We start from the raw sequence: 12,461 nt of genomic DNA, 5'->3' as shown, positions 1-12,461 counted from the left end.
ATAATAGTTGCAACCAAAAAATACTATATAGTAAAAGAAAACTGGTGCTTGATTTCTAAGTCATGGTGACATTGGAAAGATGAGACCACAGTGGATACAGAGCTGGCCATGAGCTCGTAGGAGGATGATTTCACATGGTTGTGTATAAAGTTTGGACTGCACAAGCACAAAAATTTGCAAATGTTGACGGATTATGTAGACACAGCTGAGGAAACAGTGGATGTTTAAACTTGGCTAAATTGTGTGAAACAAGCCTGACTTGTTTAAGCGTTTTGTGCTGCACTGAACGGAAGCAGTTAGAAATATGTGCAGGACTGATCTGGACTGAATGTGCTAATGGATTCCTGTGAAGCAAATTCCCCTGCTGTTAGACAGAATTTTTCAATCATGAAGATCCAGAGGGGCCTATAAGCGAATGTATTAAATGTTGTGTGTTTGCTTGTGTGTGTGTGTGTGTGAGAGACTGCCACATATTGGTACGTCATGTCTAAAGGACTTTTTATTTTGAGGAGTCGTCTGCTTTGATGAGTCATCTTTGAAAACACATTTGTGAAAATGTATACGCTTGTATTTTCTTCATCTGTCAGTTTTCATGTTGTTGTCAGATGTGATGAATTTCTTTGCACATTTGTTGCACTATATGGAGATACCAAATTGGTCGAGATGTGTCAATGTGACACAGGGCACCAAGCATTTAAATGGTAAAACGGCATCAAAATGGTACTGTATGACTGACACAGTGGCAGTGTCTGAAGATACACTATGTGTTTATATCCAGTGTTTTTAAAGCTCAACATTTCACTCATATGCAAGTTGCCCACATTTTGATTACGGAGGAAAAGTCAGATCTGTGCTTTTTTTTGTTATTTATTTTTAATAGACCATGAATAACGCATTGTAGGAACTGAACCATTAAGCACTTTGACAGTCATATTATGATTTAATGTTGCACTTTATAATACATTGGATATACTGTATTTTCAATGGTTGCTGGGCCTGTGTAGGGAAAAGCACAGTAATAAATGTGGTTTGAGACATATTAACTGCATTGTTTTTGTGTCTGACAATAGTAATTAGTAAGGAATTTCATCACATTTTGTAAACTCGGTTTCCAGATACCTTAATTTGAATTTTTTGTGCCCCAAAGCTCATTTAAAGGATACAAATTAGAAAAGAGGAAAATTAGGCTGTTGCACATGATAGCTGAGCAAAATAAATACAACACAACACAAGAGTTTACCACAGATAGATTTATTTTGCAGTCAAATTTACACAACCTGGGACATGAATGTTTGACACCAGAACGCATACATAAAACACTGTCACAAGTAGAACATAATATGGGCTTTATAGATATTCTTTTGACATTTAAGTTACTTATATCCTCATGAATGCTTGGCATTACATACACATGCATACAGACTACACTCTCTTCAACTTTCAAACATACACACACACACATACACACACTCTGAAGACAGCTACATAAACATACAAAAACACGGTCACAGACATTACAGGTCTTCATCAAGGGGTCCACCTGTGTGCCAAAAATATCCATATACATTTTACTGTATACATGATCAAGAAAAGACATCATTTGTACACCATGGCAAATTGATAGCAGGCGACATTTAAGAGCAGCTGAGCAACATCGGTACATTCAAAAATTTATTGGCAATCAATAGAACTCACACACATACACTCAACATCTGATAAAACTGGCTCAACACGCACAACTGTCAAAGAAAAGGCATCTAAATACAGAGATACGCCACATTCAGAATAGTTACAGTTAAAGGAATAGTTTTAGGACATTTTAGGAAATAAGCTAAACAAAGTAGGGTATTTGCTTTCTTGAGAGTTAGGTGAGAAGATTGATACCGCAAAGACTGGAAAATGAGGGAAACAAGTAGCTAGTAGATGTAATATTAGCTAATATGTAACAGCTAGCGGTTTTATCTACTAGCTGGGGGAAAACAACTGTTTATCTCCAGCTAGTAGATATTAGCAGCTCACTAATTGACAAATTAATCTGTACAATAACCGAAGTGTAAAAATGACACATTGCTTCAGCCGTGATTCCTTCGACAGAGCCAGGCCAGCTGTTTCCCCCTGCTTCCAGTCTTTGTGCTAAGCTAAACTAAACGGCTACTGGCTGTAGCTTCATATTTAGCATATCCCACAGACGAAAGTACTATCCGTCTTCTATGCAACTCTCAGCAGAAAAGCGAATAAGCATATTTCCCAAAATGTCAGACTATTGCTTTAAGAAAACATGTCGGGCTTTGACACATATATAAAGATTAGTGTGTTACTGTAATGCTAAATTCACTGTAAGAAGAGTGTGTGTGAGAAGAAAGGTGTGGTCAGCTTTAGATCAAATTAAGCTCAAAGTTACACTGCCTGATTTTGTTTTAGCACTCAAAAGTGCAAATGTCCTCCCATCTCAGTAAATGTTTTGAAATTCAAACAGTTCACAGTTGGTTTTGAAACTAAAGTAAGCAGTGAGGACATTTTTGGGATTGAGAGGGGGAAATACAAAAACAAAATAACCAACTTCAAACTATTTCAAAATTGCAAATCAGGCCTCATTTAGAAAAATCTCGTTTGAAGGCTTGTTTGCTGATTTGTGTAAAGAAAAAATACAAAAAGTAGATGTGAACAATGTTAAGCATGTGGCGTAAGAGTCCCTAAATGCCCCACCCCAACCCCCGTTTCATCCAAAATCCAAAGTAGAAGGCTCAAAAAGCAAAACCGATGCAAGTCAGATGTCCCCTTCCCTACTAAACTATCAAACTACAATTCTAACACTTGGTCGCCACCTTGTGGTAGATAAATATACAGCACAGACACGGTCAAGTAAGGAGTTTTCTACTCTTCTTTTCAGACAGTAACAGCTTTGAGACATGGTCGTTTCCATCTGAGCCGATTCAGACTCAGAGTGACGGCTGGTGATAGAACACGTAAGCAGCAGCAGTGTGATTTTTATCACACCCTTGTACACACTTTGTGTTTTATCTGTCGCAGTTGTTCCACCTTCTGAACTGTAACCCCTAATTCAAAATAAATACTTTTCTAGCCTATCTCTGATTATAGTGAGACCTGTTTCACAGTCACACAGCGTTTTGTCCCAAAACAGCAAAGCAGATGCATTAAAACAGATGCATCTCTTCAGTAGTGTGTGTTTTATTTAGCTTTTTTTTTAGAGGTTATATCTGTGTTTTATCACTTGCAATATCCTCTGCAGCTTTGGACAGCAATTTCCACTGAATGTTTTTGTTTTCATTTCAAATCAGAAATTAGACATTGTGTCACACAGCTCCCACTGTGCCCAGTTATGGCACTACATTTATGGCACTTTGACCAAGAAAGTCAACATCAGTCAGTGTAATGAAATCATACATCTGACATATAAGAAAGCATGTATACTGTACATTGAGTCATTTCACATGTCAGTGGTTTATGGAAAATAAATATACATCCTTATCTGTTCAACAACATCATCCATTTGAAAGATTCTACATTCTTTTAATGCTCTCAGATGACAATACAAAAAATAAATATCTTGAGTAAATATTGTGGATAAATCCTCCTGTACAAATCATTTCACATTTCGTCTCTTTAAATGATTTCCCCACCAGGACAGTTATTGTTTGTTAGCTTGTTTGTGCACAAACAAAATGACAGAAAGAGAAAATGGGCAACACTCCGCGATTGTCAAGAGCTGTTACATTAAAGCATTTTGTGTTGACTGTAATAACATGTACTGTTTCTATTTTGAAGCCTTCTATGTGTTTGACGTTGGCGCTGAAATGAAATGGACTTATCTTGAATAGATGATAGCTGTAACCAGGAGGCTAAATAGAGCAGTGATTATGTAGAGCTGTAACTCCAGTCTTGTAAAAAAATCATCATGATTCAAAAGAAAAAAACACAGCAGGACTCATTTCACCTAATGTCTAAGTAATTTAAAAAAGAGAAAAAGAAGAATTTCACCAACAAATAGGTAAAATATTTATCTATGAAGAAGCATAACTTTGAAAAAGTGATCCACAATAAAACACACCACTCTGTACATTCTTTGCAGGAAATTACTCTTTCTACACCTTTAAGATATCTGTTCATTGCACTGTAAATAAAAACGATAGCTATTTGTGACTGACTAGGCACTTTGGAATATGAGTGTAGGAGATGATTACTTAAAGAATAAATAAATGAAGAGCAATTTAATATGGCATGATGGTTTGAGGCTCAGAAAAAAGAGAACATCTTTATCCTTAAGTGTATGTTGAGGGTTTGATTTTCAATGCCTAAAATAAAATGCTGTACATATAAACTTATGGCACTATGAGGAGCTTTGGATAAAAGCATCCACTAAATGGCACATGTACTGTTTATGTTTAAAGTCTGCAAAGAACCTGTCTATGAAAGGGAAAAGCCAACTGGAGCAAACTATTGTAGTGCAGCTGAAGGCTCAACACTGACACTAACTGTGAGGATCAGTTCAGAATGTGGATTTTTAGTTTATTTATTTGATTTTTTATTAAATTTTTTATTCCCTCGTGTAGGCTACTGTGCTGTCCTCTACAGCAGTGGTTCCTAACCTTTTTGGTCTTTTCATTCTTTAAAACAATCCAAAGTCAAAGGTAAGCACTTCGACCAAAGAGTGATTTTACATTCTCAGATGGTTTAATTTAAATGTTTTTAGAAGCTTAAAGACGTGTAACTATCTGGTCATTTACAAGAGAAAAAGCTTAAATAAATGTCCTGAAAATAAACATAATTTAATGAAGCAGAAATATATTGTTCCTCTTTGCAAACTTGTTGTACCATCATCATGGTACATCTCACGGCCCCTCAGATTCATCTTGTCACCTTCAGGTTGGGAACCACTGCTCATTCATTTTGGCACTATGTTCTTATATATAGATATTGTGTGTGTTTTTATTTAATACAAACAAATAGTTCAGAATATAGTGGGTAGGATCTTCTGGGTCCTCAGGATACGTGATGAAGTCTACAGATTTGGGCTCCAGTTCCTTTTGTTTGAAAAGGTCATTACAATACTGCATTAAGCAAAAGAAATTCCGATCTAGACACCAAAAGTAACTATTTACAAAGTCCATGAGTTTTTTTAAATTATATATATATATCTTTTGACATACTCTGTACTTACGGCTGATTGTAGAAAAATGTTTAAATTTAAGATGAAACATTTAAACAATGAGCATTTCTACAAGCAAGGCGAACATTTGGTTGATATTAAACTTTGGACTGTTATAAGATCAGATCCAGTCAGGCAACCTATACGGCACTTTGAAGCACATTTACTTTACACACCAACAGCCAGATATGACCCCCTACAGTTTAACTATTGTTTTGTTTTTACAACTATTACTATTTTTGGCACCAACTAAATAAATTAAACAACAACAGGGGCTACACTTTGAATAAAACCATTGGTAGGAAGGGAATTTCTATTGTCTCGCTCATGTTTTAATTAATGGAGTGTAATTAGAGTTATCAGTAAAAATATTAAGTGCATCATTAATCATAAACAATCGCAATCCACAGAGTCAACTAAAATGCTCAGATAAATTCAATTATATTGTATATTCAAATTAAATGAGAAAGTATGAAAGCCGGCTTTGCACCTCCAATGAATCTCTTTCAGAAATATTTCATTATCTAAAGGCCAAACTACAAAATATAAGAGGTGTGAGGGGCCACTTTGGTCTGTTCTGGTTGGTCTGGATGTACGTAAGTGGAATGGCACCTTGAAGTTGACTCCTGCCAATCAGATGCTCAGGTGGGGAGGCTGATGTTGGCGTTCTCCGCCAGTGGGCTGGACATGCGTATCTGGGAGCTGCTCTTGCTGAGGATCGACAGCTGAGTCCCGCCGTTCACTCCACTGCTCGCCAACGAAGGGTGCCTTTGCTGCTTCAGGTCCACAGCAAAGTACCGGTTCACCGTCCAGCTGCGCCATTTCCTCTTGATCTCTGACTGCACCTTCAGGGAGAAACTTCACAAGGTCATTTTTAATGTACTTTAAGCTGTACCAGCTCCATGAAAAGGTACAGTACACTTAAACTGTCTGGGCAACACTTGAAGACATGAAGTCAACAGTTAGCTAATGATTCACAATATAATATAGCAACAAATGGCAGCAACAGAGGTTAGCAATTAGGTTGTTTGTTTGTTTTTGCAGAATGCAGACCTACACATGAAAGGTCTGTATTTTGTTTACATATATTTTGTCTGTTTATTTCTTTTAATTAGTTTTTTACATTAGTAGGTGAGGCAAGCATTTGTGTGCCGCACATTATTTTAATACTCATTTGGCAAAAACAACTAATTTATGTAAATATATACAAACATGTGTACACACACACACACACACACATACACACACACAGAAATTTTAATTATGGCCTAATGAAAGTACTGTTGTTTTTGTTGTTGTTGCTGTTTCTGTGTCATCAGTGAACCATGAACATGTCTTTATGAGTTTCGAACACATTTATAGACCGTTTTAACTGAATACTTCATGTGTGTTCATGTGTACAAACAATTAATGCAGTTTAGCATACTACTTATAGTTTATTTTGTTTTTGTTAAATTATACCTCATTAAATATGATTACAGCTATGTTATAGTGTGTTATTAAATCATTAACACTAATTAATTTTGTATTTAGGAGAAGTTGTAATTGTTGACACATTAATAAACAATTTAAATATCCTTATATTTACTCACATCTAAACTAAGGTATGTTATAAAACACTGAATATGTTCATATATACTATTTTGGTTAATAATTAGTACTCGTATTTAGAGATGTCTAGCAAAAAAAAGGCTGAAAAATAGCATTAAGAGCATTCCTGGTGTTAATGTGCGTCAGAAGTGAAGTGAATGTGTTTATGAACAGGGACAAAAACGTACCTCTCCATTGAGGAAACAGTAGAGCACAGCTACAACAAAGCCCTGAGAAGGAGAATGAGGACAACAAATAATATAAAACAGTTTGAGCTTTCATTTAAAAAAATAACTGCATCCTTATCAGCAAGTATTCAGTGTTCAGTACTCAGGAATTGTAATGTGTCATCAGTGTCATGTATCTTGGTCTGTAACATATTCTTCATGTTACATGAAATAATATAGGGCTGTTGTTTAGGAAATCCCACACTAATTCCACATTTATACAAATTGGCAAAAATATAGTGTCTTAAGTAGAACAACACAACATTCCTTTATCCATTTGTTGCGGCTAAGTTTTATGTTTTATGCTGGGAAATGTGTGTATCTTTTCATAAACCAGCTATAAATGTTTGGTAGAAGATTTAGTGCATTAAAAAAAATAAAGCATAACATTCAGAGCTGCAATTTAAGATAATTTGTGTTGATGAATCTGCAGATTAATAAACTGATTAATCACGTTGTCTATATAAAGTAAGAAAATAGTTTAAAATTCCTATCACATTTTCTTGCCCATCTATAATGAGGAGTAGGGAATCAGTGAATTGAGTTCAGACACAATGTGTGTGTTTATTACTGTGCTTTACTAGAGCCAATCGGAGACCCCAATTTGACAGCCAGTCTATGATTTTGTAAAGTAGCTTTGTTTTAACTCTTGTTTATGGGATCTCATCTTCCTCTGACTTGTATTCACTGTCACTGAATTTGTTGTCCAATATTGTTTTCATAGTTTCACATTTGCCAAGAGACCAGCTGCTGTCCTTCAATTATTTTGTGTGTGTGTGTTTAGCTCGCTGCACAGCAGTACATAGTGGGGGCAGAATACTAGCTTCGAGTATCACTAACACTCTCCCAAAGAGCCTCCTTGTACCTTGTATACTCAGATGATTTATTATCCCATTATGTTCTCTCATTCATCATCTGGTATTTCTCTTTAATTGAATCCGGACGTTCGAGGAGCTGTAAGAGCTAAAGCGTACCTGGAAGGATCCCAGTCCCAGTTCAAAGACCAGTCTCTCCCTCTTGCTGACATCTTCAGGTGAGAAGGCAAACACAGTGTAGTGAATACCAAACAGGGGGATGAGCAGGAGGGTGGAACGTGCCAGACGCCTACACACACACACACATACACACAATTTAATAAGATTGCAGTGTAAGTCAAACACACTTCAATGTCATGTTTAACTGGTGATGGTCAGTTGCATGTGATGCAACATCAGGACTACTGATGCAATGTTATGACAGATTTTCTGCCTTTGTCTGTTGTTAACTAGTCATTTATACACATTTTTGTGTAAATAAAAAAAAATTAGATTGAATGATTAAAAAGAAGTTCATCACTCTTAATATCAAGTTCAGTCAAGGCATTAGTGTTGTTTTAAAATGCAGGCTCAGTAACAATTTTATGATTATTTCTAGTGTTCACATTTAAAGATAAATGTCAACAAATCTCATAAAAAGACCAAAACCAACAATGAACTGATCCTACTAACAAGTATTGCCTCTGTAGCCAAAGGCTGATGTTATTCCTCTGTGCAATAGAGCTCCATTGTTGTGCAAAAACTATTAAAAACATAAATGAACCGCACCATTGCACTGGGTGGCACTGTAGTTTATTTTGAGTCAATTCCACATACACCGTCCTGCTGCCCTGAATACTCAGAGCTACTAGAGCATCAAATGTGTATTTATCTGCATCTCCTGCTTGAGTAATGTTTGCTAAAAACACACAGTATAATACAGTGACCAGCATTTTAGGAAATTACTTGAAAATTGAAACTACACATTTATTACCCAGTTTTATAGATCTACATATTCAGTAAGAACAAATTAACAAGGGGGTGTGCGCCACAGACAAAGTGGGGAAGTCAGAAAGTATTTAAAGATTGGTGTGATTGTTGTATGTTTGGAATTTTATAGGATTTGTTGACAATAAGAAAAATAATGAATAACATCAGCCCTATTATTATCTTTTAGGACTGAGATTAGATTTAGTGTTCTAATCTATTTATAGGTGAAAATCATCACAAGATTGAGACCGAGATAAGAAACACAGAACTGTTGACATGTGCAATAGATCATATAGTAAAATAGATTATTTCTGTTCAGCATGTATCATGCAGCAAAACACAATGTCTAACATACACATAAGGAATGGAAATACACAGAAACACATCATATGGCACCTTAAAATAATAGAACACACACATGTGTAACACAGTGGTTTTTACTGTGCAGTCCAGTGACCCCCAGGGGTCCTTAAGGAGCAGAACAAAACCAGTATTCTCTGAACTGAGTTCAGTTCAGTTTAGTTAAATTGTGATATGTGATATGTTACATGAATTTAATATGAAACACTATTGTGATCAGAACGTAGATGTAAAATTTGGGCTACTGTTTCTTAACTTGCACCAGTAAAACAACTAAACAAAATCTGAAAACCTATGATTTATTTTATTTTTGAGCAGATTTACAAAATTTTGTGTGTATGTGTTTGTGTGGTCTTGTACGTCTATCTTTGTGAGGACAATTTGGCCGTCCTCACTTTGGGTTGGACATTCGAAACGCTGTTTAAGGGGTTAAGGGGAATGTTTCAAAAATTGGTCCTGTATTGAGCAGTAGTGCTGCAGCCAGCAGCCGTGAAACAGCCTGCAATGTGTAATCCTTTGGGACAATTGCGGATCATCAATATACATCCACTAAAAGTGCTTGTTTTTGCCACTGACAGGCTGAGATTGTTATTATAAATGTCTGACAACATTATGGAAAGGATCCAGAGATAGACTTTTTGTTAAAGAGTAAGATCCTTTTTGTTTGATCAGAAACAGCCGTTCAAAGCCACCAGACTCCTTTGAAAAAAACAGTAATTTTATGTTGCATGGAAACCATGGGAGTTGCTGGTCTATCGCTGCCTTCATTGGTTAGTTTGTTTATGTTATTGTGTAACTTTGGTGAGTTCAAAATAACATGTTAAAACACCACACACTAACACAAACTAACAAACCGACCTATGAATTGGTTTTAAGATTCAAGTTAGAATTAGGGTAAGGTTCAGTTTAGGGTAATTGTTAGGGTCAGGCATGTAGCTGTGATCATTAAAGGTAAAGGTTTAGGTGCTAGAGGAGGCATTATGTCATGTCAATGACAGTCCTCACAAGTACAGAGGTACCTATGTGAGTATATGTGTGTGTGTGAGGGAGTATGCATTTGGGAGTTCAGACCAGTAAAAAAAACTCTAAGAACCCCTGGTGTAAAACACACACAGACACATATACTTATACACATGCGGTAGACACAAGACAGACACACCTAAACACGTGTGTTGGTGGACAAATACACTCTCACACACACACACACACACACACACACACTTACAGTGTGATGGTGGATAACTCTGACATCCTGCACGAATGCTGAACAGCCTGTGTGGGCTCACTGAAGCATTTCTGAGCACAGCTGCTACACAGCACAAAGACAACACAACAATACAACAAAGACAGTGTCTTTAGGGACACAGACACACAGTCTCACACAACACACCCACACCCACCCACCCACACTCACTCACTCACACTGCACACAAACTTTTCAATGACCTCTGCAAGACCAGCTGTCTAATCTACAGGATGCTAACTTACTATTCTTAGTGAGGAAGGAAACGAGCAGGCAACTGTAACTGAGAGGGCAAAAAAGAGCCAAGAAATGGAGCAGTCAGTTCAGGTACACAGTACATACACCTGAACGGAGCCAGGAGATATTTGGATGTGATATGAGGCTGGATATCAACAGGGCTTCTAAGCTATCTTAAATGCAGCATTACAGTTAGACGATAACATTTATGTTTTAGCTGAGTGAAGTGAACAATGAATGCCTCTACCTACCCACGTTACAAAAGAATCTCTGACACCATATCACCCACCTCTAGTTTAAGTCGACTATTCTAACAAATAAAGGCTACAACTAATTATTATTTTCATTACACATTTATCTGTAGTTTATTTCTGAGGTAAACCATTTAGCCAATAAAATGTCAAAGAAATTAGAGAAAAATCTAAATTCTCCAAAGCTCACGATGACTTCTTCAAATTGATAGATGAAAGATAGAACCAGCAAATGTTGGCTATTTTTGTTTGCTTATTATTCAAATTGTTTGTTGACTGACCAATCTACTAATTGTTCCACTGTGTGAAATGAATAATGAATGCCACTACCTGCTTGTAGTACCATTACACCCCATGATGGATTTGACCCCAGTAACAAAACCCTCTACAAAGGGTTTCCACCAGTGTTGTAGAAAAAGAGCACAAGCCTGTTTTACACAACTAATGCCTACATTTAACGACGCATTCTCTTTCTATTATACGAGTCCACTGGAAGCAAACAGTTGATAATATTGTGTTGCTGTCACTCAGATGTAAGACACTGTCATATTGGATTTAGTCAATACTGGCCAGCTTTACATCTAGGTAAAGTAGTGCTTGAAGTTCTTCACCGTAGTCTTCACTTCAACTTCAGTCAATAAGACCACACTCACAAAACACAGAAATCCAGTAATACTGCATAAAATATAATTAACATTCCTGGTCAATTGCTTAATGAAAAACAGTCACACTGAAAACCAGCATGCAGCAGTCGGTAAAGCTTTACCACTGGCGACTTGCAATCACAGTGTCACCACCACTTAACAAGGAAGTTGGTTAAATTGCTGCAGCGAGGACCATAAAAGTGCAAACGGACACTCAACCTTTCCAAGAAGTTAACCACCAGCTCTGAGGGAGGGGTACTGCTCGACAGCTTCGCTTCACGGCTTCTGGAAATCTGTGCACTTTGATTTCTCTCTGAGTACACTATACTGAGTACACTATACTGAGTACACCTCACAGGTCCTCCCTGCGTGGAGAGCGAGCGGACGTGCTCACCGTTCAAACAAAAACACTGCAGGTGTAACCGTTGGAAGTACACAGAGGAATAGGGAGAAATGGAGAGAAAGAGCGAGAGAGGACAGACAGGGAGGAGGAGCGAATATAAGAAAACCCCAGCTCCTGTGTGTCAGAGGGACACACCCGTGGTGTACTCTGAAAGCCCGTCATTACCGAGGCTCACAAATGATAGCCCTGGCTAAAACAACTGGCTGAGCAGCAAGACTTTAGCTCCCACAGGCAACATGGCTCGGAGCAAATTCGAGGCAGCCAAAGAATTGCCAACTTATTTTTTTTGCCCCTCCTTTTCACATCTTAGAGAAGGGACATTTCCCAGAAAACAGCGTGTCCAAACTTGCTCACAATCTTTTCCATCTCTGTTGCAGCAGGTCAAGGCAGACATGCCCGCAGGGTGTTTGGAGAAATATGACAAGCAGCCAGGTCCACGCTGCACTGAAACTCAGCCATCAGCTGATTATACCAACTCAAATCAACCAGTCAGTCACTTTAAACAAAGCTGTCAAACACCAGGTTGGTGTGTGGGTCGTTCCTGTGCAATTATTT

At 37.3% G+C, this 12,461-nt stretch overlaps 1 protein-coding gene across 1 annotated transcript in view; it reads right to left on the bottom strand.

Moving 5' to 3' along the window:
- Positions 1–1,246: 1,246 nt before the first annotated feature.
- The window catches only part of LOC118335267 (pituitary adenylate cyclase-activating polypeptide type I receptor-like), a 26,236-nt gene continuing 15,021 nt past the window's right edge, over positions 1,247–12,461 (bottom strand). The window contains exons 10-12 of the mRNA XM_035671511.1: positions 7,959–8,088; positions 6,946–6,987; positions 1,247–6,012 (exon numbers count right to left, since the gene is read on the bottom strand). Coding sequence (XP_035527404.1) covers positions 5,809–6,012; positions 6,946–6,987; positions 7,959–8,088 — 376 coding nt within the window. The 3' untranslated portion in view covers positions 1,247–5,808. The remainder of the gene's footprint in view (positions 6,013–6,945; positions 6,988–7,958; positions 8,089–12,461) is intronic.

This window comes from Morone saxatilis, unplaced genomic scaffold (assembly GCF_004916995.1).
Source record: "Morone saxatilis isolate NCDOM2014 unplaced genomic scaffold, NCSU_SB_2.0 Contig23, whole genome shotgun sequence".
In the NCBI taxonomy this organism is placed as follows: domain Eukaryota; kingdom Metazoa; phylum Chordata; class Actinopteri; family Moronidae; genus Morone; species Morone saxatilis.
Note: the sequence above shows the minus strand (reverse complement) of the source record. Positions and strands in the feature narration are given on the sequence as shown.